General features: G+C 37.7%; 3 protein-coding genes and 2 long non-coding RNA genes across 8 annotated transcripts in view; 2 read left to right on the forward strand and 3 right to left on the reverse strand.

Moving 5' to 3' along the window:
- Window positions 1-232: 232 nt before the first annotated feature.
- LOC126914825 (uncharacterized) lies at window positions 233-2,132 on the reverse strand. Its single transcript, XR_007709833.1, has 4 exons — window positions 1,995-2,132; window positions 964-1,859; window positions 671-828; window positions 233-588 (listed from the first exon to the last, which is right to left on the reverse strand). It is a non-coding gene; the product is annotated as an uncharacterized LOC126914825 (long non-coding RNA).
- Window positions 1,316-6,162, forward strand: LOC126914792 (uncharacterized). Its single transcript, XM_050719210.1, has 2 exons — window positions 1,316-1,555; window positions 5,866-6,162. Exons 1-2 carry the CDS (start codon window positions 1,316-1,318, stop codon window positions 6,007-6,009), a joined length of 384 nt encoding a protein of 127 aa, XP_050575167.1. The 3' UTR covers window positions 6,010-6,162.
- Window positions 6,163-6,725: 563 nt separating this feature from the next.
- The window catches only part of LOC126914808 (A disintegrin and metalloproteinase with thrombospondin motifs 3-like), a 71,507-nt gene continuing 51,095 nt past the window's right edge, over window positions 6,726-27,137 (reverse strand). The window contains exon 4 of the mRNA XM_050719233.1: window positions 6,726-7,021. Coding sequence (XP_050575190.1) covers window positions 6,802-7,021 — 220 coding nt within the window. The 3' untranslated portion in view covers window positions 6,726-6,801. The remainder of the gene's footprint in view (window positions 7,022-27,137) is intronic.
- LOC126914852 (uncharacterized) lies at window positions 9,516-21,976 on the reverse strand. Of its 3 annotated transcripts, XR_007709871.1 has the most exons (4): window positions 21,626-21,976; window positions 20,846-20,970; window positions 20,285-20,377; window positions 19,522-19,650 (listed from the first exon to the last, which is right to left on the reverse strand). It is a non-coding gene; the product is annotated as an uncharacterized LOC126914852 (long non-coding RNA). The 3 variants fall into 3 exon arrangements; XR_007709872.1 differs by lacking the exons at window positions 19,522-19,650; window positions 20,285-20,377 and adding an exon at window positions 9,516-9,539 and having other exon boundaries at window positions 21,626-21,960; XR_007709873.1 differs by lacking the exon at window positions 20,285-20,377 and having other exon boundaries at window positions 21,626-21,959.
- The window catches only part of LOC126914754 (uncharacterized), a 58,195-nt gene continuing 49,439 nt past the window's right edge, over window positions 18,382-27,137 (forward strand). The window contains exons 1-2 of one of the 2 annotated variants that reach the window (XM_050719156.1): window positions 18,387-19,066; window positions 19,113-19,130. In XM_050719156.1, coding sequence (XP_050575113.1) covers window positions 18,503-19,066; window positions 19,113-19,130 — 582 coding nt within the window. In that variant the 5' untranslated portion in view covers window positions 18,387-18,502. Of the gene's footprint in view, window positions 19,067-19,112; window positions 19,131-27,137 lie in introns of both variants that reach the window. The other variant, XM_050719157.1, reaches the window with a different exon arrangement.

Genomic DNA, 27,137 nt, shown 5'->3' on the forward strand with positions numbered 1-27,137 from the left:
ATGAAACGAAAGAAACTTCTCGGACAACCTAGTACATCGAACGACTACCGTTGAATAAATTCTCTAAAAACGAAAATGTTTTTAATCGAATTAAACGATCGAGATGGCTGTAATACTTTTGTAGGATTTTACGAATACTTACCGAGCGTTGAAAGTTCGATGTGCTCAAATACTTATAAGCGATTTTTCTTTCTCGAGACGATTCCCTTTCGTTCGCGAACAACCTAAAAATGGAAAAAATATCGTTAACGGGTGTGTTCGTGGTAATCGTAACAACGTCGTTAACCGATTTATCGATGAATCGTTACGTGTGCTTTACGTTCTTTGCGAGATTCCACGACAAATATCGTTACGCGCGAGTTAATCGAGTAAACGACGTTTAAAACGGTTTAAAGTTATTCCCGATATCGCAACTATAAATAGGGAAATGATACAAAGAACAGTGTTTTAAACCTTTGAGTGCTGTGGGCGCATATAGGTGTCTGGCGAAAGCTATCGGTGTGGACTAAGGACATATATATGCGTTTTCTGTAAGTGCTCGGCATGGACTAAGGACGCATGTATGGGTTTTTCAATTTTTCCGAACACCTATGCAGAAGTAATACTATTACGTTTGCGTGAAATAAATATAAATGCATTCCTTACGGCAGTAAACAAATGCCAATAGTACCTCGTTATTGTTGAAGTGGTCACCACTTGTAAGAAAACTCTACATCTGGTTTTTTTAGTTTTCCCAAGCACTGAATTTTTCACACACAACTAAATTATTAACTCGTGTTATATTTATAAGGTTCAATAATGCGATAATTCAGGGATCGATTCTGAAGTCTGAAAATCGAGTTTTTTTTATTATGAAATGATTTGATAAAATATAAAAATGAACAACAATTAATATGCGTCTATAACAATCAATAACGATGATTATCTAAACGGGAAATTATAAGTCTTTGGTGCAATGTTTACCTGAACGTCCTGAGCTACCGATCTTTCTTCTTCAGTCTTTAAATCTTAAATCTTCAGTCTTCACAATCTCAAACAACTATTCTATAACCTTGTCTGTCTCTCTAATGTAACTCTCTGTCCACCCGTCTGGGGAACACGTGCTTCTTCAACTGCTCGTCCATGCAATAAAGGAAGATCGGAAGATCTTGTATCTTTGAATCTATCAGATTTGTTTTTACATACAAAAGAAAATTAATAAAAATGTGACTTATTTTTATTCATTCTTTTGTACTGTTCGATCGTTCTCCACTATGATACGGTTTCAACGAAGAAACGTTTTATTTATGTTCAAGTGAGAGTTTTCTAAATCAAGATGAGAAGACAATGGTACAGCCCGAATGTGAATGTGGCAAACTATGGCGAGCCTCAAATCGTCATAGAGGAAAGCACATCGGGCGAAGAGGAAGAGGAAGGGCGAAGGAACGAGTCGCCTCCGCGTTGCATGGATCCCGATTCGACACCCTTAAATCCTCATCTATTGTCTCCCTGGCGAGAGGTCAGGAAACGCTCTCTACCGACTCCGCAATGTACTTCCGGGATAACCGCATCACAGGTACTGTCTGATGGTCATATGTAGAAGAACATACTTGCTTATGGGCCACATCCCCTTTCTTGATAATGTATTTTTAGTGTATCCTGTTAGCTTAACAAAACATAACGTTGTCCAACGTTTGCATAATATATTTAAATATATTCCTATTAGGTCATTTGTTGTCTGTATATTTTATACTCTCTATCTTCTCCCCTTTCGCGTTCTCGGTCATGACGACACGTAGGTTAACTCTCAGCGGCATGACGTGGCGAAAATCGATTTATAAGGTTCAATAATGGGATAATTCAGGGATCGATTCTGAAGTCTGAAAATCGAGTTTTTTTTATTATGAAATGATTTGATAAAATGAAAAAATGAACAACAATTAATATGCGTCTATAACAATCAATAACGACGATTATCTAAACGGGAAATTATAAGTCTTTGGTGCAATGTTTACCTGAACGTCCTGAGCTACCGATCTTTCTTCTTCAGTCTTTAAATCTTAAATCTTCAGTCTTTACAATCTTAAACAACTATTCTATAGCCTGGTCTGTCTCTCTAATGTAACTCTCTGTCCGTCCGTCTGGGGAACATGTACTTCTTCAACTGCTCGTCCGTATCGATCTCTCCGTTAAGCACAGCCTGTCGTGCTACCCGTAAAACAAAAAGAATCCCTATCCTACACGAACTCTAGGGATTTTACATATTTACTAAATTTAGTTTTCTAGTTTATTACGCAAATTCTAGTTAACTGTAAATTTCAATGTTTATAATAAATAATTAAAAATAACTAAAATATAACGCTCTTGAATCATTTAATCTCTTTCATTTTAATCATTTAAACTACTATAACTTATTACGATTTGCGCTTTGAATAGTTAATCAACAGAGTTCAGTCTAACGAAAAAGTATTCCATCCACAGCGATCGTCAGCGCTAGACACGCGCCGTCTTTACGGACGACATAGGCCGTGAGTATTCAGCACTCAAAGGGTTTATCGTCTGTGATAAAGCTTTTAGTTTCGAAAGCTCTGTTAAACTCGTTATGGTAAAATTAATATACACTATAATCTTAACGAATTATCTTTTGTATTCGTAAGAGGCCCGACGATTTCTTTATTATGGGAAAATAATTTCAGCGATATTTTTCGCTTTTAACGCGTTTGCAGCGCGTACGCGTATATCCTTGCCTGTTGCGCGTTATACGTTTTAACGTATGTGCATAATTTTGTATCTACCAAATACGCGCAGCTTTTAACGAAGCAGAGCGAAACGTTTGTAAAATTGAAATGTTAGAACGATGTTTCCGATAAAATTCTTTGTTCCCGGCAGGTTGAACTGCGAGACCGATGCGTTTAAAAGTGCAATTTTCGAGGAATTAAACGCACGAAATTCTGAATATTAGTTCCTTCGTTATGCCTTTGTCATATTCGTTTCTATCTTTATCATTATTCGACAGGTTATTCGCAACTCGTGCAACGAAATAGGAGGATATCCATACGTTGATCCAAATTTCTACTTTCAATCATATAATTGGCTTTCTTTTGCATAAAACGATATAATCGAAACGTTATCATAGATATAATCTGGTTCTGGAAAAAATCGAAGAACGTCGTGTGAAAATCGATTTTAATTTAAATTGTCTTAAATATCCTTTAACGAATACGTCGTATTCTTTCGTTCTATTACGTTTAAATTAACAGTTATCGTCCTTTATGTCGGCCATTTCCTTCGTTTACGTTCTTTTTCACTTTCTGCCGTAATAGATCAGCCACGGATAGTCCAGTTCGACGAATAGTTTCTCTCGATCGACGTGGAAACCGTCGAAAAGAAAGATTCAGGATATTGTAACCGTTCGCCGATAAGGAGCGCCATTTACGCCGAAGGAGATCCGTTCTCTTAGAACGTTCATAGAGCTCTGGGTCTTTTCGTTCTATAAGATTAATATAAATCTAGAAATTGTACAGCCCAACTTTAAGTCTATCGCAGCTTCGTTCGAACGACGTTACTTCGTCCTGTACAAATTTCGATTCCTCCGATGAAACGTGTATTCACAGCAAAGTACTTTTTTCTGTAATCTTATTATGGCTTGCGAAAGTGTTCGAATAATCTTGATCGTTCCGAGGTGACGCGTATCACACGAACAATAGAAAACTCGGAAAATACCGAAAGGTCGGATGATACCGGCGTTCGTACGGTAAAATCGTAAAATTGATTTCGATAACTTAACATCGTACTTGCGTTTCAGTTTAGTTGACTATTTGATCGATTAAAAGTTCAATTAATCTATTTACTTTGTTCGCGCGGTGCCGGCGTTAAAATTTCGAAAAAAAAACGCGCAGTTAGGAGAAAGCTGGAAACACATCGTATAATACGAGACTCGGATAGCCGAAACTTCACCGAGCTGGCGGAAATTTTGCGTAGGATCGCGTATTATGCCAAACATTTTGAAATCCCGTTAACGCTGTAACGAGACACGACTATCATGATTATGTTCGTTACATCAGTTGCGACTCTGCAATTTTTGTACTTTCGAGTCTGTCCCTATTTTAACGATAATAAAACATATTTGTAACGTTGGGAGAAGATTTTTAATCAAGAAAATTGAAACGAAAATGTGCGATCTTTTTTCATTTTCTTCAAAACGAAGGTATCCTCTAACGTTGTAAGAACGTAATTGGGTCGACCCATACATAACTTGAGCTAAAATGATCGAAAGGGCGTAGCAGGCTTTTTTTTTATTTATTACAAGCGTACAGTTTTGTCAGGTTCAGCCAAATATTAGGTTGCCCCAAAAGTGTCTTTCCTCTACGAATATGTCTTTTACGACAATGCATCTTTATACAAACACGACAGCTAATCTGTCAAATGTCGTGGTCTTTACCTTAATAGAACAAAATGGAACGTACGTAGTTCGATAAAATAAAGGAAACAAGAAACGTCGTGCGTCTATTATTTTCTTATAAAACGAAAGACTCTTTTGTTGTACAACCTGATATTTGAACTATCGATAATTTTCGAGAAAGGTCCTGTAACTTCCATATACATTTTCCGATCCATTTCAAATTTTTCCAATACAATTGTTGGGAATATGATACATTTACACTGTACATGTGAATGTGTGTGTAAGCATCAGAGGACGTCCGGGTCTTGGTTGAGACAAAAGACAAGAGCCAGTCGTTAGAAGTATCTGGAAGAGTCGGTTGACAGCAAGCGTGCGTGCGAGTAGGTTTTTGAGGTCTTAAGAGTATAAGATATATGTATAACAGTTGTGTGCTAAATAAAGGGAATTATTTGTATTTCCGAATCCATTCTATATCTTTTTAGCATAATATATTTAAAGAAAAAGATTGATCGTACCTTCTGATCTGAAAAAATAGCTCTGTTTATTATACATTGTACATTATACATGTGTATGGGAATTAACTAGTGTCTATATAGTTTCACACTGACAAAATAGTTTCGAGTTACTTGAAAATAGTTGCTTGATTCAAGCAACTGTACGCGTTAACAAAATAGTTCCAACTTACTTGAAAATAGTTGCTTGATTCAAGCAACTGTACGCGTTAACAAAATAGCTTCGAGTTATTTGAAAATACTTGCTTCACTCAACTGCACACATTAATAAAATAGTTTCAAGTTACTTGAAAATAGTTGCTTGATTGAGGTAACTTGACCAATCTGAATCATCATAAAAACTTGGAAGGATATTTCAGACAAAATTACAGGTTCACATTGGCAAAATGATTTTAACTTACTTGAAAATAGTTGCTTGATTCAAGCAACTGTACACGTTAACAAAATAGTTTCAAGTAACTTGAAAATAGTTGTTTGATTCAGGTAACCTGACCAGTCTGAATCATCATAAAAACTTGGAAGGATATTTCAAGCAAAATTACAGATTCACATTGGTAAAATAATAGGTTCACATTGACAAAATGGTTTCGAATTACTTGAATTCAAATCGTTTGACGAAGCAACATGACTAATCTGAATAGTTTAATTGTCATCTTTATCCAAGAATCGCATAGTCGTCAATCGAGCCATTCGGAAATCACATTGACCAACTCCAAAATTGAAAAGTAGAGAAAAGTAATTACAAGTATCGCAAGTGGTGAGACAATATGCGATAAAAGTGAAAAGATAAGCGTGGCGTCAAGCTCTAAGGAACTAGAGGTTTTGTGAGAATCAATCGTGTACTTGGACGATGAAATTGCGAAATTATGAGATTGTCCAAAGATGAAGTTGGTCAATTTGACTTTCGCCAGGCTCGATCGTCACTACGACAGTTCTCGCGTATCGAAACTATCTTGATGTTTGTGTGGACAGGTGAGACGAATGAGCGATCGTGGCGGAGAAGAATCAGGACTGTTACGCCGCGTAACACATCCGCAGTCCATCCCGCGCGGCGTGACAGCCAACGGTCTACGTGCCGTCCTTCGAACCTTCCATAGGCCTAAGGACCCACCATAAAGTGAAATCCTAACTGCATTGTTCGCACACATGGTTTGAGTCAATCTGTCTGCCAGAAAAGACTTTCTAATTCCAGAAGTGTTTTCAGCTGGTTCTTTAGAAGGGTCCTTGGGTTTATTACGTGCTCTTAAGAATTGCGGAGAAAGCAGGTAGTGGCGTAACGAAAAAGGCGGAGATCTCCCTAACGGAAAATCCGAGTCTCCCCATAAACAATGTCGCCTAGGACCCAAGTTAGTAGGAGGCTTTTTCCTCCTATCTTCCTTCCCAACATTGGTCATAACCAATCAGCATCGCGGATCATTGCCCTCACTTGCCTAACTGAATATGTAAGCAACGAATCCGCGTTCTTCGGTCAAAGGGCACACCCATACCGAGCTTTCCTCCGCATTCACATTAGAATAAAACTTTAGAGTTTGATCGTCTCTCACGGTGCCTAGAGTTCCTGCATTTCCTACAACTCTCACCGTTCCTACCTCTCTAAGTGTTTGATCGTCTCTCACGGTGTCTAGAGTTCCCATAATCCCTATAGCTCTCACCGTTCCTATATCTTTCAGAGTTCCTTCATCATTTCTCAAGGTGCCTACACGGCCTAGAGTCTCCTAAGGCTCTCACATTATCCAGAACTCCGACAGTTCCTATAACTCTCAAGGGCCTAGAGCGCCTAAACGGGAATTTACGACTCCCGTTGACGCGTATTCTAACGACCGCTTCTCCCCGCGATAGCTCAAAAATACAAGGACCATCGCCGAGGGAAGCTACTTTCCTGTCCACCCTCTCTCAAACATCGGCTCCTCAGCTAGGTGGCCGAAGACATTCGGTCGTTACGATTGAAAGAGTGTCACCGACTTTGTTTGGCCGTAATCGTCGCGAATCAATCGCCGGATTTCCTCTTGGAGGCGTGACCAGAATATTGCCGAATCGTCGAGACCCAGAGTCTAGAATGTCCGCACCACCGAGCGGTAGAGGAAGTACGCACAATCTTCGGTTGGACATTATGGACGACATCGCAGACCTAAAAGCGAGGAAGATAAGATGAGTGTAGAGATGAAAAAATTAAGCAGAGATCAAACTTACGCGCTACACTTGATCTTCATTTTCTTTAAATTTTGATCCAGCTGATAAATCAGTAATTAAACCAAGGGAACTAAGTTTGAAATCAAGCGAATCTGAAATACTATCAGACTGTTGCTACGTGAGAACAATAGCCATCTTGTACTTCGTATTTGCTCGATTCCAAACTCTAATCGATATACCAGCAGAATTTACCAGCAAAATAATTATTCAGAGATTCTGTCGATAAAACAATTGAAGTTTAAAATCGAACGAATCCGAATTACTGCGAGATCGTTGGTGGCTATTGTTCTCGTAGCAACAAACTGATGATACTTCAGATTCGTTTGATTTCAAACTACAATTGATTTATCAATAGAGTTGTCGAAGAATTATTTTGTCGATATCGGTGTAGAACAATAGCCAACAACGATCTCGCTGTACTTCATATTTCCTCTATTACAAACGTCGATTCATTTACCAGCAGAGCATCTGAAGAATTATTTCACATGGATCATGTAGAAAAAAAAACGAACACGAAAATGGAACTGTAATAACATTTTTTATTCCTTGTTGAGAGCCGTTCTTAAACATTTTGCAGGAATTTTCCCTTCGCAAGAAGATCGAAAAATAACCACTTTTGACGCTCTGTTTTCATCCCATATGAATTTTATCTTTAATATTACCGATTGATAATAATGTCACTGCGATATTGTCCGCAATGATTGCAAATTATCTTCTCCGCGTTTCACCTATATCGATAATACAGAATATCAAACAACAATTATTTAATTTCACGTTGTTGTTGACTTTATTAATTTTTACGATAAAGTGCATTCTCTGGAAGAAATTTTACGATTTACGATTTTCTTTTTCATTCCTCCTTTCACCTACGATGGCTCTTAAACAAGAAACGATATCGTAACGAGAAATACAACTTACCTGAGCGTCCACTTTGGTTCCACTAGTGTTGTCCCATACGACTTTGTGTTTGACCTCGCTATTAGGGGACTTTTTACCCAACGTTTCCTTCACCGCCCTCACTACCTTCGATTTATCGAACTTGAGACTTAAACTGGCCGTTACTAAATCTTCCGGCTTCTTCGACATCGGTTGGTGTCTCTTCGTGAACCAATTCGACGGTACCATAAAGGTCGAAATAGCGGCTTTCGAGGATCCGCTAAGCTTACTTTTAGCTCCGTGCAATGTCGACACGTCGAAGCTATTGGAACGGAAGCTCTTCGATCGACTTCCTTTCTGTTCGGTCGTTTTTCCGGGCCAGTTTGATTTGCTATCATCCCGCGAACTCGGCGCTTCCTCGCCGCATCGGTTGATTTCCGTCGCAGAAGACGCTAACGAGCTTAGGATCGATATCAGATCCGCATTAGAGCAGACAATGCCCGCAGCACCGGAAACGGATGCACTCGCGGCTCTTGGCAGTTCCGAGACGCGCTTTCGGAGAGAAGACGTCGGCGAAACCGACGGAGTAGGCATTTCAGAGAATCGTTGTTTCGGCTGTTGAGTGTAACGTTGAGCGGAACTGTTACCCTCCAGCGGCTGTATTTCGTACACTTGCTCCGTCGACGTCCTGTACATCCTTAAGCGCACCTGGCAAACGGATTGCTTTTATTCGAAAGACAGTTTCTTTTTTATCATAATTCGTGCGTTATGATACACGTTTCGATGATTGAGCCGTTTAGCGTGACAAAGCGATGGAATTGTTTTGCACAGAAATTCTGGTTCTAAAATTATGTTAGGGATTCTAGGGCGTAATAACATCTTGGAACGCAAAGTTATCGATGTGTCGATGAAAGTTAAGCGAGCTTTATCGAATCACACGTTCGAGTCTTTGGGCGATTGCTAGGAATACGCGTAATGTTCTTTTCTGTGAGCTGAAAAGTTGAACGACTATAAAAGGCGTTTGTAGAGGATTTCAAAGCGGAAGAAGAAGCGATACAAATGTTTAGAATCAGAAATTATCTGTTTATATAGAGATCTATTTGATGCAAGGTCTAAAATCAATCAAATCGGATTGTACGGACGTATATTTGTAAAGCAACGAATATTTGGTTCTTTCAAATCTTAACTTCGCACGATCGTATAGAAGTTCGTCAACTTTAAACTCGGTTTTTCTTAGTCTGCAAACTAGCGGAGATAGAACGGCTAAAATAAACGAAAGATCCTTACCCTCCTCGCTTTTAGGTGCGTGCTTCCTCTACCGCTCGGTGGTGCGGACATTCTAGAGACTCTGGATCTCGACGACTCGGCAATATTCTGGTCACGCCTCCAAGAGGAAAACCGGCGATTGATTCGCGACGATTACGGCCAAACAAAGTCGGTGACACTCTTTCAATCGTAACGACCGAATGTCTTCGGCCACCTATCTGAGGAGCCGATGTTTGAGAGAGAGTGGACAGGAAAGTAGCTTCCCTCGGCGATGGTCCTGATCCTTCTCCGCCACGATCGCTCATTCGTCTCACCTGTCGACACAAACATCAAGATAGTTTCGATACGCGAGAACTGTCGTAGTGACGATCGAGCCTGGCGAAAGTCAAATTGACCAACTTCATCTTTGGACAATCTCATAATTTCGCAATTTCATCGTTCAAGTACACGATTGATTCTCACAAAACCTCTAGTTCCTTAGAGCTTGACGCCAAGCTCATCTTTTCACTTTTATCGCATATTGTCTCACCACTTGCGATACTTGTAATTACTTTTCTCTACTTTTCAATTTTGGAGTTGGTCAATGTGGTTTCCGAATGGCTCGATTGACTATGCGAGTCTTGGATAAAGATGACAATTAAACTATTCAGATTAGTCATGTTTATTATTTTCCTATCCTTATTTTTAATTTACACTATCCTTATTTTTTATAGACTTAAAACAAAAAACAAACAACAAAGAAATCTACAACATCAATCGGCTGATGAACTCCATAGTTAAGTTCGAGCCACCTCTTGTAAAGAAAGAAATAATACAATGCAAAAGGTGCCAAAGGTACGGCCACACGCAGAAATACTGCAATCATAACTTCCGGTGCGTAAAATGTGCAGGTAATGACCCCACTGACCAATGCACTAAATCCCCGGAAACCCCCGCCAAGTGTATCCACTGTCAAGGAGAGCATCCTGCGAACTACAAAGGATGCTCAGCCTACAAAACACTACATAATATAAAGTATCCAAAACTGAGACCCAAGGACATAACCATACAAGAACCTAAACACCAAAAACTCACCACACCAACAGTATCCTATGCGCAGGCAACGTAAGGAAACGTAAACAACTCGAAAACACACAGTGTACACACAGAAAATAGAATTCCCACCCCACAAAACACAGACAACTTTACCAGACTCGAAAAACTTATCGAGAAGCAAACTGAGCAAATTAACAACTTGCTGTCACTACTCACACTCTTCATGGACAAATTCATATGCACAGAAGCAAAATAAAACCAATGCGAATAGCTCTGTGGAACGCCAACGGTCTAGCTCAGCACAAATTTGAACTAGAACTATTCTTAAAACAACAGCAAATCGATGTGATGCTCATATCCGAAACCGACTTCACCGACAAAAACTACGTCAAAGTACATGGCTACAACTTCTACCACACACAACACCCCAGCGGAAAGGCCCACGGCGGCACCGGAATCATAATCAAATCAAACATCAAGCACTACGAACTTCCACCATTCCAGAAAGACTACCTCCAAGCAACAAACGTAGCAATAGAAGACTGTCATGGTACAATCATCACTTCAGCTGTATACTGCCCTCCCAGACACTCCATCGCCAAAGAAGACTTCGACAACTTCCTGGACACCCTGGGCAATAGATTCATAGCCGGAGGAGACTACAACGCCAAACACACCCAATGGGGCAGCAGACTGGTTACAGTAAGAGGCAAAAACCTCCTCAACAGCATAATAACCAACAACCTCAACTACCTTACCACATACGAACCCACACACTGGCCCACCGACACAAACAAAATACCCGATCTCCTTGATTTCCTCATAACTATAAATATCTCGTCAAGAAACGTCCAAATCAATTCCTCGGCTGATCTCTCCTCCAACCATTCCCCCGTGATAGTAACAGTCATTTCAACAATCATCGAGAATACACCTAATGGCTCCATTCATAACCAACACACCAACTGGCAGCTCTTTAGAGAAGTCTTTACCCACACAACTTCAGCCTCAACCTCACTAAAAACCAATGAAGAAATCGAAGCAGTCACGGAATACCTAAACACGAGCATAATAAACGCTATCCGCTTCTCCACACCGGCAATAACGTCCATCAGCAATCACGAATACCCCCAGTACATATTTAAAAAAATAGCAGAAAAACGTAGACTAAGAAGGATATGGCAGACCCATAGAACACCGGAGGACAAACGCAAACTAAACAACGCAACTAGAAAACTATCCAAAACCATAAAAAACTACAATAATGACCGTTTTCACAAATATCTCGCCAGCCTGTCCCCCACAGCCGACTCTAACTACTCACTATGGAAAGCCTCCAGGAAACTCACGCGTCCCCCACAAATAATACCTCCAATCCGCCGTCCGCAGGGTGGATGGGCGCGTAGCCCTATAGAAAAAGCCAACCTATTTGCCAAACACTTGACTGAAGTATTTCAACCCCATTCCTCCATAGCTGCAGCGGACGTCACCGAATACCTGCACACTCCCTTCCAAATGTCCCCTCCTATTGAGCCCTTCACTTCTGCAGAGATTATACAAGCAATCAGTCGCCTAAACCCCAAGAAAGCAGCAGGTCACGACCTAATAGGAAATAAAGCAATCAAGGAACTTCCCATAAAAGGGATTGCACTCGTCGCATCAATCTTTAACGCTATCCTCCGCCTTCAACACTTTCCCAAGGCTTGGAAAATCTCACTAATCACCCTCATCCCTAAACCCGGTAAACCAATATATGAAACCACCTCCTATCGCCCAATCAGTCTTTTACCTACCCTGTCTAAACTATTCGAGAGAATGCTCACGAATCGTCTCCTCCCACTCCTAGAAGAATTGAAAACACTCCCAGACCAGCAATTCGGCTTCCGAAAACAACACTCAACAGTAGAGCAAATCCACCGCATAACCCACATGATCAGCCAAACCCTTGAAAAGAAAAAATACTGTTCAGCGGTATTCCTAGACATCCAACAGGCATTCGACAAAGTATGGCATGAAGGGCTACTCTACAAGATCAAAAAGATCCTACCCCATCCATACTACTCCATCTTAAAATCCTACTTAACCAACAGACAATTCATAGTTAAATGCCTAGGCGCCTCTTCCGCAACATTCCCAATAGAATCCGGCATACACCAAGGTAGTGTCCTCGGACCCCTACTGTTCTCCATCTACACTGCCGACTTACCTATATCAAACGAGGTAACAATAGCAACATTTGCCGACGACACAGCACTATTAGCTACCCACGCAGACCCGGCAATTGCCTCATCCACTCTCCAGCGAAGTCTCGACTCCATGGAAAAGTGGTTCCAAAAATGGGGTTTTAAAATAAACGAAAAAAGATCCTCCCGTGTAACATTCACGCTCCGAAAACAAACCTGCCCCCAGGTCACCATTAACAACGCAATAATCCCAAGCAAGGACTCCGTAAGATACCTGGGCATGACCCTGGACAGGAGGCTAACTTGGAAAAAACATATCTCAGAAAAAACAAAGCAACTAAAGGAAAAACTAAGAAAATTCTATTGGCTCACGGGCCGACGCTCCAAACTAAACATACAGAACAAAATAACCCTCTACAAGACCGTAATAAAACCTGTCTGGACCTACGGAATCCAACTATGGGGAACAGCAAGTAACTCCAACATTGAAATACTCCAACGCTTCCAATCGAAAACGCTAAGATCCCTATTAAATGCACCCTGGTATGTTACCAACGAAACAATCCACCGTGACCTCAAGATACCTACAGTCAAAGATAAAATACACAAGTCCAGAAGCAGATATAACACAAGAGTCAACAACCACCACATCCCATTAGTGACCCAACTACTGGACACGACGGACCAGATCCGCAGACTAAAAAGAAAATACCCTCTAGATTAAATCCTTAGTTTCTACTAGAACCAACAATACAAAACTATTATAATCCATGTCATCGTATCACGCCAAACTAAGTTACTGAAAATTCTCAACGAGAATTGATTGTAAATATTCTAATAAATAAAAAAAAAACATCTTCTCAATTGCGCTACCAAATACCTACGGACAAAATTGTTCTTATAAATTTATGAATATTATGTGTTTACGTATTTGAATGAAAAGTGTTTTTCTTCACTTCACTTCAATGTAACGAGACGTGTCTATCATGATTACACCGGTAAAAATTGAGACTAATTTGGAAATATATATATGGAAGCTAGAAGATGCTTATTGCAGACGTACACATAGCAAAAAACTAATGTACAATGTAAAGAGTATTTTTAAACATATGATTGATTAGGGGTAAAAATGCTGCTACTAAAAATATTGTGACTTATTTATGCAATACATAATTAACTGTCCAAATACCGATGGTAATCAATAAGCATCTTATAATTCCTATTTACATTTATTTCAAAAGTTTCTTTCGTTTCATAAGGAAATAATAGATGCACGACACTTTTTGTTTTATATTATTTTATCGATTTATGTATGATCTATTTTGTAGTAATAGAACAAAACGAAAGAAACTTTTGAGACAGCCTAATGCATCTTGAAATTCATGAAAAACTTCAACAAAATATTCATGGAAAATTTCTGTAAGCGTCCGAGTACTTTCGTGAGCCGTTATATGTATAATAATTCGTTACAATGTTAGTGATAGCTTGGAAAGTGAACTATTTTTATTATACATCTTTTTACTTTCCATATTACGCTCATAGATACTCTAAAACGCCGCGATACTAACTCTTATCTATCATGTTTACGAATGCCTATAATTTGTGAAACCGCTTCTGATTTTACGGAAATTTTGCAGTTGCTTGATGAATGAAACAGATTTGTTAAGAGAATCACATGTTATAGATACCTGAACTGTGATTTATTTAATATATCTTTTCTGATTTGTTATCCTGCAACATTTCCATGTTTTACGAAGCTTTAAATTAAATTTCACAAGTTTATTTTCCTTAAGCTAAAGACGATGCTGGTGAAATATTTATTTCTGAAGTAAAAAGTAAAAATATAGCTTACATATTGCTTGTATTTAATCATGTATTACGATTAATCCTGTTGCGATACTCGTATATTTCAGTTAGGCTCTGGTTTTAGTAAACAAGAAAGATTTATAATATCTTAAGAGGATGTTTAGCATGAAATCATGCTAATAAGAAGTTTTTCATGTTTTTCTTCAGGCTTAAAATATTTTTTAATGTTGTGAAAAAATTGGGTTGAAAATGAATAAAAGGGTGCAACAGGGTATTTAAACAAACTAATGTCTCTTATATGAATAAGTCGAGTGATATGCTGTAAATTATTTTCACAAAAAGACACCCATTTTTATTATTGTTTTCTAAACAAAATTCAATATGATTTGTTATACCTGTAATAGGAAGTTTCTTTAACTAACATTTAGTTATCGATCCTATTTTTATTGAAGTTTAACAATACTGTTCAATGTTAATAATTATTAATTTATAAGTGAAGGGTAATTCCAACGAAGAAAGATATCATTTGCAAACAAATAGTTTCAGATGAAATCAGCATTGGTACTGTAAATTTAAGATATTATAAATCTAATATGTATTGTATCGCAAAGCGGGATTCATGATGAAAAATTAAATATAAAAGTCCATGAAATTTCGCAAATTTAAACATCTCAGTTGATACAGCTTTAATAAATGTGGACAAAAGTTTAGTCTATCTTTATATTTAAATAACGCATGATATTTAATTCTACAGTATAATTAAACAAAGATTCGAAGCTGAAAATTTCGAAATATAATTGAACAATATATCGTACAATAAATGTTATATGATGTTCTGTAAAGGAGAATTGCATTTTTATGAAGAGGATCAAAGATAAAAGAGATTTTTGTTGAACGATACGACCGTTTCGAAATTCCATTTTGATCTTGTGTATGTATAGTGTATCTCGTACAAAAGATATTACAACAAGCGTCCAGTCATAATGTGAAACATTAATCAAAATTTCTAATCTCGAGTGTTTCAAGTCCCAGAACTCATCTTAATAAATATAAGAAGGACAGATTAAATTCAATCTTATTTTTCTAATTTTCTCGTTAATAATTAAATATGAGCATCAATCAATCAATAGTTCATAATGCACGGTATAATGCGTGTATAACATTCATCTGATTTCAATTAACTTACGTTTAAGCAAAATAATTATTCGAACTAGTTTATCATTCACATTATTACACATTTTAATTGTATATATATCTAGTACAACATAGAAAGGATGTTTTAGGATTATGAGTATTCATTTAATTTTTAAGAAGAACAATAAGATTCAATACATGTACACAATAGTTAAAAATATGAAATCCAGTCGCTTTTACATTAAGTACCATTTCCTCGTAAATGAACATACAAAAGATAAATGTCAATAACTATAAATGCCTGTTTAATGTTTCTTTTTTGTTACGATTATATATGTAAAATTAGTTCTTGTAATGAATACTGCTTATAGGAATAAGGATTATTTTTCACTTGAAATAAGTTTGCTTTGATATTTTAAATGACTGAATAAAATGCGGACAAAATATTTTAACCATACACGTAAAGATTCAAGTACGTTACATACAATAACTATAAGAATATATTTTTAAAAACGTAAGAATTTGTACTTTAGATAGCAATGCGTTTAAAAGTTATTTTATGAATTCACTTTATTAATTACTGATTTAAAATCTCCAGCATTTTCAGTAAAATGTCCAGAAAGTAGAAGAAAAGTACAACAAAAGTAGAAAACAGTTAATTTTGTAATATAAATTTATAGTCTACCGAATTAATACTCATATTTCTAAAACAGGGTCTATACACTTTCAAAATTTCAATCAAATCATATGCATAGTATTTCTTTTATCTCATATTCTAATTTCACCACATTGAATTTTCTAAAGAAAGATGATCTATTTATTTTATATAACGCAAATCCTTTATTTTAGATATGCAAAGTCAAATATATTTTTGTCAATAAAGACACAAAAAATCTTAGATGTCTAAATGTCAGCTTTAAGAACAGTAGACTTGCCTGCCTTCAAACTTAAATGTCCTTTCCAGTAGTAAAACTTAAATAACATTAACAACGGCAGTAATATTTACACCTACAGATGGAGGATATTAGACTTCGATTAAAATACAAGTAGCTCAATAAATATGTGTCTAAGTACGATGGTTAAAGAATAACGATTCGTCATTCTTTATTCCAGCGCTTAATACTATCCTTCTTTCAACAAATACAATCCTAGAACAATGCCGCTGAAGAGAAATGTTATACGTGAATTTATTTGCCTTTGCAGGACGAAGGTTTATTAAATTATTAAATGAAAATATTAAATGAAAATGAATATGTATAATTATGTGTATAAAAATTGATATATGTATGTATGTATAAAATATATATATGTATGTATATATATATATATATATATGTCGGGTTGGCGTTAAGATTAGAGTTAGGTTTAAGGGTGTGAAACGAATCCCTATTGGCGCTAGACGTGATCGTTATGCAATAGAGGAGATATTTACTAGTGCAAATATGACTATGATGGAATTGGACAAGTAATCGCGATAATTAGATACTCGAGAAGCAAATGACAATGATCCTAGGCTCAATAACGAATCCGCGGTCAACGGGATGACGAACTTTACCCTTCGTTAGCGTCTAAGTTACACTGTATGTTAGAGCAAGGGGCAATTATTACGTATACGAAAGACAGGTCGATTGCCGATGAGATCACACTAGAGAGAGTGGCTCTCCGTCGCGGTGACGCTGTCGAAGAAATCTATGATGGGTGTGCCTAAGGGCACGATCATGAGAGTGCCAAGAGATCATCGGATTCGCGGAGAAAAGTCTTCGTTCGAAGGGTGAGGGAAATTGAAGTTGCTGTTAATTGGTCAATTTCCATGGTGGTGGTTAGAGAAAGATATTAGCTGTCCTTGGGAAAAGTTGCTAGCGGGAAGCGTCGTTCGTGGAAGGATAGATTTCTCTTATCTTCCCGTAGTGGGGGCACAGGCTATTTGTCTACTTGAAAGACTTTGTATAATTGAAACTTAATATTCGTAGCCGGTCCTCGCCCAGCTAAACATATACTGTGAAGATGCGTTGGCATCTGGCAATCACCTTACCCGAAGGACAAAGTCTGCGTGTGGCGAGCCACGGGGCAGAAACCATTGAAACGTTTACCGTCGTGCCCTGTCCCAAGTATTTCTTTTAAGAAGAGCTATAGAATTACTTCATGCCTTTGTTAGACAAAACGTTCATCCCTTTGACCGCGGCTACGTTCGGCGACTGATTGTCGCCTCGAGCCCGAGCTCACTATCATAAATCTCAAATAAATACAGTCGGATCGAATGACAACAGTTTCTTAATACGGCTATGGTGAAATCTAAATTTCAATACTAGGGGTCTTCCCAAAGTTCCAAAGGGAAGGTTCCGGTGTTCTTTCATCTCCGACATATATATATTATTATAATGACTTATTTTAATAATGACTTAATTTGTATAGTAAAAACAGCTAAAATCTCATGTAAGATTGTTGGGATGTTACGTGATATTTCTGTTGCATCATTGATTATCGTTATACTTTGAAAAATAATTAAGGAAGCGAACAATGCGTGGACGATTATGGCAGTTTTATTAATAAACGAACGTTTAATAGAGAATATGGATTTACTGGATAAATAAATGTTTCATTAAATGTAACTGTTACGTGCAGAATAATATGTTGTTACATGTATGAACTAAAGTTGATGTAATACTCATATTATATTTATGGTTTCAAAGAATTAATAAAATCTGCTGAGATTCAAACGTATGCTCTCCCTTTTATTCTATGAGAATTAAACATTTGGAAGATTTTATGAAAATGCACTAAACAATCAGAAGCATCTGTTTCTCCTTTTCTTTTTCTTCTTTTTTTTTTTTTTTTTAACATGTTGATTGCCACGCGATTTTTATACTTATTTTGACTTGGATAGATAGATTAAAGCGTACCATACCAAGACATTTTATTCTTGCAAAATATTCTAGTCTATTTGCGTACCTAAACACCTAAACACTCAACGTGTTGAAGAATTTCTGTGCAAAACAATTCCATCGCTTTGTCACGCTTAACGGCTCAATCATCGAAACATGTATCATAACGCACGAATTATGATAAAAAAGAAACTGTCTTTCGAATAAAAGCAATCCGTTTGCCAGGTGCGCTTAAGGATGTACAGGACGTCGACGGAGCAAGTGTACGAAATACAGCCGCTGGAGGGTAACAGTTCCGCTCAACGTTACACTCAACAGCCGAAACAACGATTCTCTGAAATGCCTACTCCGTCGGTTTCGCCGACGTCTTCTCTCCGAAAGCGCGTCTCGGAACTGCCAAGAGCCGCGAGTGCATCCGTTTCCGGTGCTGCGGGCATTGTCTGCTCTAATACGGATCTGATATCGATCCTAAGCTCGTTAGCGTCTTCCGCGACGGAAATCAACCGATGCGGCGAGGAAGCGCCGAGTTCGCGGGACGATAGCAAATCAAACTGGCCCGGAAAAACGACCGAACAGAAAGGAAGTCGATCGAAGAGCTTCCGTTCCAACAGCTTCGACGTGTCGACATTGCACGGAGCTAAAAGTAAGCTTAGCGGATCCTCGAAAGCCGCTATTTCGACCTTTATGGCTCCGTCGAATTGGTTCACGAAGAGACACCAACCGATGTCGAAAAAGCCGGAAGATTTGGTAACGGCCAGTTTAAGTCTCAAGTTCGATAAATCGAAGGTAGTGAAGGCGGTGAAGGAAACGTTGGGTAAAAAGTCCCCTAATAGCGAGGTCAAACACAAAGTCGTATGGGACAACACTAGTGGAACCAAAGTGGACGCTCAGGTAAGTTGTATTTCTCGTTACGATATCGTTTCTTGTTTAAGAGCCATCGTAGGTGAAAGGAGGAATGCAAGAACGCACATAATACGCAAAAATCTATGGCAGATTCAAAGTACAGTACTCGTTGTGATATTCGGTAAAGATAATAAGTTCTTCTATGGAGATTTCATTTTTCAAATTATTCTCGTACAAGTACGTATTTGCATAAATAAATAACACACGGTCTCTGCGTAAATACCCAGGCCAGTTATAAATATTTCAGTTTGCCAACGATATCTCAACATGTGGGACACTCACATGCGTGCTACTTCGTGAGCGATGATAAAGGCGCTGGTCAAGCCTTCGTCTCGATTTAACGCGCACGATCTCGAAGGACCTCCTATATCTAATCGCGTCAACCATACAGCAACATCGTGATTTACGTCCTTCGAGGACAGCATCTTTCTGTTCCATTTGTTCACGTTCTCGAGAGATCGTCTGGCATCGCCACGGCGGACCTACGACAATTTATTAATATTTTCTTAATAAAAGCTAGCAAATATTACGAATATATTATATTTATTATTACATCATGCATTATATACTATATATAAATATTCGTCAATGATAATAAATATATGTGCAAGTAATCGTGTTGTTGATTGTAATCAAATGTAACTTGTAACGCTATTAGTATTTTAATCTTCCTGAAAAATGTTGAAATGTTGATTCGACAGCAGAGAAGAATAGCAGAAAAAGAAAAGTAAAAGGAATCGCAAGTGTCGTATATCAATGATATTATCATAGGTCTATAACATTAAATTAAGATTCTTAAGAGATGAAAAAGGTTTAATAGTCGATTATACAGATATTTCGGATACACGATAAATGCGAGGTTTGTCAATGATCCGTGAAAATTGTTTGTTTGGAAATTTGTTTCCAAGGGATCGTTCACGGTTGTCCAATTTAACAAAATGGAACTCGTTGCATTTTATCGATCTAGAACGTCATGCGCAGATATTTTGACCTATATAATTTATATACCATACACAGTACAGATAAGTAGAAAATAAAATAATTGACACTCGCATATGCGTATCTCAGATAGTTACTACTTTAGTTAAATGATTTAATTTAATGGAAATCGCTTACCATAACGTCTCGTTTTTCCGCGTATAAAATCATTCGTACGATCACTAGAATCATGTTGGATTCGAGCGATGGGTCCATGTAAATTGCACTGACCTAGGATTAAAATACGTACGAAAATGTAACAGGCGTTAAAACAGTATTACAGCCTTACAAATAAATTATTATTCAAAACTCTCGTAAATACATCGTATCTTATATAATTTTCCTAAAAAATTAATTTTATTCGTTATATTTATCTTAGGAAATGTACGTTATTAATCTCAACAGCATTGGAAAACCAATTACCGAATGGCTGAAATTAATCGATTACAAAATTCCATTCCGGATAAATTATTCGCTGAACTTTTTAAAAGATACGTGTAAGCTTTGAACAGTGTAAACAGAAAATACAGAGCTTCCATCCGAATATACGATCGAGATGTTTGAAAGCAAGTAGCGTACCTTGAAAATACAGAGATACGCATAACTCTGCCCTATGTTTCCCGGTTGCTTGCGTACATATGTAGGAGGAGGTATTCTATATCTAAGTATAATAACAGAATTTCGTTTGGTATTACTTACGATGTTTAAAAGAGCCAAGATATATTGCTGTACTCGAATTCCATGAAAATCTACCACGGAGTAATCAGCAGCTATTCCAAGCTCTAGCCATCGTGGCGGCGAATCCTTAGCAGCTGGTCTTTTCTCTATGAAATGACTTATCTTAGAAATCGACTTATCTTCCACGAAATTAGAAAGTCTACTCGACTCGACTTGATAGCTTAAACGCATGATTATTAAAAGCATAAATTAATATCTACGAGCAAGTATTCGTGGAATAATTATTATGATATAAATAATTATTTCAAAAGTATAATTTCAAAAATATCAATTCGGTATCACCGTGAATTTCATCCTGCAAATTTCTTTAAAATTCTTGACAAATTTTGGTAAACGTATTCCTCCAGCAAATTTTTCTATTTTTCTATTTTTTTACATTAAATTAGGCAAGATAGATAAAGATTCGTGCAATGGACAATATACATATGTGTAATAGACAGGGAATAATAAAATAAATTAAAAACAGCGAAATATAGATGAACGTGTAGAAGATCAAGCGAGAGTGGAACGCAATAGGGAGAATACTTGTAAACCGAGTTTCTTTTAAGGCTGAAGATAAGCTATTCTTATATTACATGTTGTTATTATTACTTTTGTACACGATAGATTGGAATATCAGTACAATTTCTTTCTTTCAGTAATATTCGATGATTCGTTAATTTATTAACCGCTATATTGTACGTGGTAAGTAGAAAAGCAACGATTGTACAAGAATGGCATTTGGAAAAATATTTGACTTACTTGATAATCTGTTCCTTTGCCATTTAGGACCAGAGAAGTATCCAATTTCCTCGGGATTTGTTATTTTATATAGGTTGGGGTTGATAATCAATCTCGGATCCACTCGGATTGGTTATCACACCTTTTATTTTATCTCTTATACAAAACACCAAATCACACAGCAAACGTCTAAACTCTCCCAATGCGTCTTAGCAATTAAGGCGTGGTCGACTCCTATGACAAAAGAGCGTCGTTAGGAGTCGTACCAACATAACCCTAGTAACCTTTTAGTAACTAGCGGTCATACCAACTGAGCATTTCTCAACAGGATTTACGTCGATCGATAATTCTTCCACTATTGTATCGTTGTATTCTGTGGAGACATCGTCTTTTTCATCGTACAGAATCAATTTCTCAGCTTCTGGATATTCCACGTCGAAGACGTCACCGGAAAGATTATAAAATCCCTGAACATCGTGGCTTAAGGAATCGCGTTTGCTTCGTTTCGACTTTTTCTTAATTTCTTCAACTTCAAATTTATTCGATTTCCCTGTAACCGAATTTTCAACGTTTTACCACGTTTGCCTGTCTTATCTTCGCTATTCTCGTTACGGATAAAATGAAAAAATAGTTGCAAAATTTCTGAAATTGTAAATACGACCAGACTGGAACGTATCAACGACATATACGGTGTCACAAAATTGTGACAAGTCAATATTCCAGTTGTTAGTTTGTTGAATTTACGCCACCGCTGATTAAACGTATCACGCTTTAATAGAAAATTCAATTTCCCAGCGGGGAAAATGGAATTTTGCGCTAATTAAATTATTGCGCTTTTGTACAAAATTCCATTGTTTTCTGTTGCCCGCGAAAATGCAATTTTACGACGGACATTTCAGACAAATTTCCATCAGACGGCTTTCCATCCGTAAAAAAGAATGCTATCTATAAAAGTATGATACAGTGCACTTACTTGATTGCAATGATATCTCAACGATTATTAACAGATACCAAGATGTCTCGACAGTTGCAAAAATCTTTTATAAATAAATTACACGTGGCTCGCGAATCTGTTTCAACGTTGCTGGAAACTTTTTGCGTATATGATATACGAAGCATTTCGAAATGATCATTGCAGCACTGTAGCGAGACACGCCTAACTTGATCGTATCGATGAAATTTCAAACGGATTTGGAAGTGTGCGTAGAAGTTATATTTATCAGGGACACGTACTTTCCAAAAATCATCAAACTATTCGAACAGTCCATTATTATTTAGTATGTTAATAAGCCACGATGTAATACTCTTAAAGAGTTAGAAAGAATAAATTTTCGGAAAATGGAACAATTTGACTTTCAAATGGCTCGTACGTGATGTAATCATCTGTTTGATGAACTTTTAATTGCTATCGTAGATAGGATCGTAAAATACTACGAATGTTACAGACATTGTCGTGATTTTCCTATAAAGTAACACACGACGCGTAGTCCGTTTGATGTTCGATTTGCTTGGCTCTTGTAATCCAATTTCAATAAAATTGTACCAAATGCACGTGATATGAAAGAAAATATAAAATATACAAAATACTCTTTACTTCTCTTTTTTTTTTCTTTTCAATCATATCCTCAAAAATATGAATTTGCATCAAAATCTACAGTCTAATTAGAATATTAGAAAGAATATTCAGACAGACGATGTATATAAAGGAGATACAAATTACGACGATGAGAGAACTCGCAAGATATTTGTATCTGTGAAATTGCAACTGTTGCGTCGATAAATATCTACGCCGATTAAATTTTTGATACATTTCGGATTCTCATCAGAAAACCAGTAATAACATATTTCTATTTCGTAATATATTTCTGATATACAGAGGATGCTCTCAAAAATATATACACCCACTTTAATTAAATGGTATCGTGAAATTGCTGCATCGTATTATTACAATTTTTATACAAATCTTCCTTTCCTTCAATTTTGTGTACATTTCGGATGTATTCCTTTCTTTTAATCCTATTAATGGATCGATAGATTTAATTTTATAAAATTGATTTTTTGAATATTTATACATTCCATATCTTTTTAAGCACCACGTCACATGATTCTTTCGGTAGAAATAACTGCGTAAAATTACATTTTCTCTGTACCTGGGAGCTTTTGCGCGGTGAATTTTATACGATCGAAGCCCCTTTTTCGAGTGGCGTGGGTGCTTCGGCATGGGAAAGTGCCTCTCGTTAGCTGGCTGTTTCCATTTGTATAAAATCGTCGTTATTAGCGTCTTTATCACAACGAAACCATCCCATTACATCAGTGTATTTAAGGTTTCCCCACAGTTACCCCATCATTCGAGCAATCCACGTGCTTTACATAATTCTCAATATCACGTTTCCATTTTCTAACATCTGTGACTGTAGCTTTTCCAACGTCACGTACTCTTGATGAATTCTATCGCCGATTCTTACACCACCTCCCACGTTTTTAATTAAATTGTATTTTCTTTCTGTACGACTGGAACGTTGTTAGTTTCATACCAAATTCTTATTTATCGGAATTCTATTCTATTCTATTCGAACAGAGAAAAGAATGTGTAGATTTTTTAAAAAGAAACTGTTTTTTCGAGCTATCGCGGGGAGACGCGGTCGTTAGAATACGCGTCAACGGGAGTCGTAAATTCCCGTTACGATTAGAATGATCGACACCACGAATAGTTCGATCCCCGTATTTCGATTAAGATAATAGGGGTGATTCAGGTATGATAACACTGTGGTTCACAGAGTTAAAATATATATTTCCAACACTTAGTATACACGATTGAATAGATATAAACACTTAATAACTTATCACGCTGCAATAATATAGATATGAAAGTAACACGGTATGAGACTTAATGTTAGAAGTTAGATCTTTGACTGTGGTAGGAAATTCTGAGAGATATAGAAACGGTGAGAGTTATAGGGAATGCAGGAACTCTAGTCACCGTGAGAGACGATGGAAAACTCTGAAGCTTATTCTAATGTAAATACGGAGGAAAGCTTGGTATGGGTGTGCCCTTTGAACGAAGAACGCGGATTCGTTGCTTACATTTTTAGTTAGTAAAGTGAGGGCAACAATCCGCGATGTCGATTGGTTGGGACCAATGTTAGGAAGGAAGAGAGGAGGAAGAAACCTCCTACCAACTTGGGTCCTAGGCGACATTGTTTACAGGGAAACTCAGATTTTTCGTTAGGTATATCTCCGCTTTCTTCGTAATTCTGAAGAGCACGTAATAAACCCAAGGACCTTTCTAAAAACCGGCCGAAAACTCTTCTGGAATTAGAAAGTCTTTTCTGGCAAACAGATGTGCTTAGACCATGTGTGCGAACAATGCAGCTAGAATTGCAACTTTATAGTGGGTCCTTGGGCCTCTGGAGTGTTAGAAGGACGGCAGATAGACCGTTGGTTGGCAAGCCGCGCGGGATGGCGTGCAGATGTGTTGCGCGACAGAACAGAAACTTATCCGTCACTGAGAAATGTTAGGTTCGACTGATAAAACGTACAGACACCAGAGTATTCGTGGGAGCAGTCGAACATCAACGATTCTACGATCTCGGCATATTCCACCTCAAACGCGATTCCGTAAAATTCAAACTAATCGTCCAGCGAGCTGTTCCATGTTTTCCAAACTGAACAGATCGTGAGCATCGGCCAGCGATATGGGAAATGAAGATAATTTCCAATTGTTCGTAACATCTGACGATCATTCGACTTAAAACATAGTTCTCGCGGTCGCGGCAAACAAGTTACGCAGGCAATTTGTCAGCTGTCGAACGAGAGAGCTGGCTGGTTGTACTGCGTTGAAGCAGAGCGATTCGAAGAACGGCAGAGACGCGAAAGGGAAGCGTTCACCGAGAATACGTCCGTTTCGTCTTTCTCATTAGACGGTGGAAATGAATTGGCGATTTCACCATGAATACTACAAAGGAAGTTAACGCTGTAACTGGCGCGAGTTTCGCGTGAAACGTAGCCTTTGACGAGGTGAAAGCCGGTTTGTTTGCGCGTCTCGCCGAACAAATCCGATAACTAAAATTGTCTGACGAAATTGTTTTACACGAGCCGTGTTCTCGGTAACGCTAGCGGCTATTTAATCAAAATTGTCGGCCGCGTTTCTCGTTGGCCGTTCGATCAACCAACGTGTAATTAAAATGATAATCTTAATAGATCCTCATGGACATAGATAGCGAGGCTGGCAGTTGGCGAAGCGAGCTAAGCAAATAGCGAATTATATCGCGTGTTATAACTGGATCGTGGAAGTTTGCGCATATTTTTACACTGACAAATTAACCCTGCTGCTGATCCTCTAATATTTCTCGTTCGATCTCATCTATTACAAATAACAGATACGTAAGACAACATAGGAAAATATATAAGTAAATAGTATCGCGAATAATTACGAATAATTGCATTCATTTTCGTTAAAGGTAAATTATATTGTATTTACGTGCCAAGGATAGAACTGAAATTGCCGCTGATATTGATTTATTCTTGTTAAATTTCAATGTCAGAATAAAAAAGTTTAGCAGTTAGCGGTTGCGACCTCTTTGAAAAGCGTGTACCTAAAAGTGTGTCGCGAACAGTAAGCGATGGCGAGTATACTCGTCGAACACGGAATACGGGTGGCTGTTATAATATAGAATTAAGTTGTTACGAAACGACTGTTTTATTTTTCAATTTAGTACTGACGGGGCTCGTCGTAACGTAAAATACTGCCATCTCTTCGTGACGAGTATACTCGTGGAAAACAGCCAATTGGTTAAACCAGGACCAGATCACGATACCGTTTAAAGATGAAATTTGTAGAATGGCTAGAGTTAGAGAATATCGGAACTTTGTATTATTATAACGTTTACCATCGCTGCGCTCTCGATATTAACCCTTAACTGCTGCTCTGGGACTCCCAGACGATATAAACATCCGCGTAACTTCGCTCTCGAGCAACGCGTGATGTCAAGTGTCTTGGTAATTTTCAATTAAGTCGCCCCTTATGACTATAACTTATAACTTCTGATCTTTGTTCCGTATAGGAGTAATTGAGAACGTACAACTTTCCTTTCGCTTTGTTTCGTCTTGTCCATTATGGATGAAAATGCGATTATAGTTACGAAACGAATCATTCTTCGTTGATCGCGATACAATGGAAATGTTTACAGCGAACGTTCCCGAGTGCTTCGAATAAAGAAAGAACGATGCAATACGATACTCTTTGACTTATAAATAACTTTCCTTTGAGACCAATCGGTGGATCAATTTTCTGGCTCCGCAGACGCAATGTTACACGTAATCCTAGGAATCGTGAAGTTTTCAGTCTTTTCTAATATTATTTTTCAACTTGAAATTCAATCTATTGGACGTAGGAATATTTTTACTGTAAACTATTAGAAAAATGTCCATCGTATAATCGACGAGCATCGCGAGAGTAATATCCAGGCTTTAAATTCTAAAGGCTCGTTACCGTACAACTGTAGTAGGCAACGTCGTTGCTCTAAACACGTAC

Source organism: Bombus affinis, chromosome 3, assembly GCF_024516045.1.
Source record: "Bombus affinis isolate iyBomAffi1 chromosome 3, iyBomAffi1.2, whole genome shotgun sequence".
In the NCBI taxonomy this organism is placed as follows: Eukaryota; Metazoa; Arthropoda; class Insecta; order Hymenoptera; family Apidae; genus Bombus; species Bombus affinis.

Excerpts from the sequence above, each read along its gene's own strand:
- LOC126914792 (XM_050719210.1), top strand. The coding sequence starts at position 1,316 with ATGAGAAGACAATGGTACAGCCCGAATGTGAATGTGGCAAACTATGGC. Across the intron at positions 1,556-5,865 it reads CCGGGATAACCGCATCACAG|GTGAGACGAATGAGCGATCG; the intron begins GTACTGTCTGAT and ends TTGTGTGGACAG.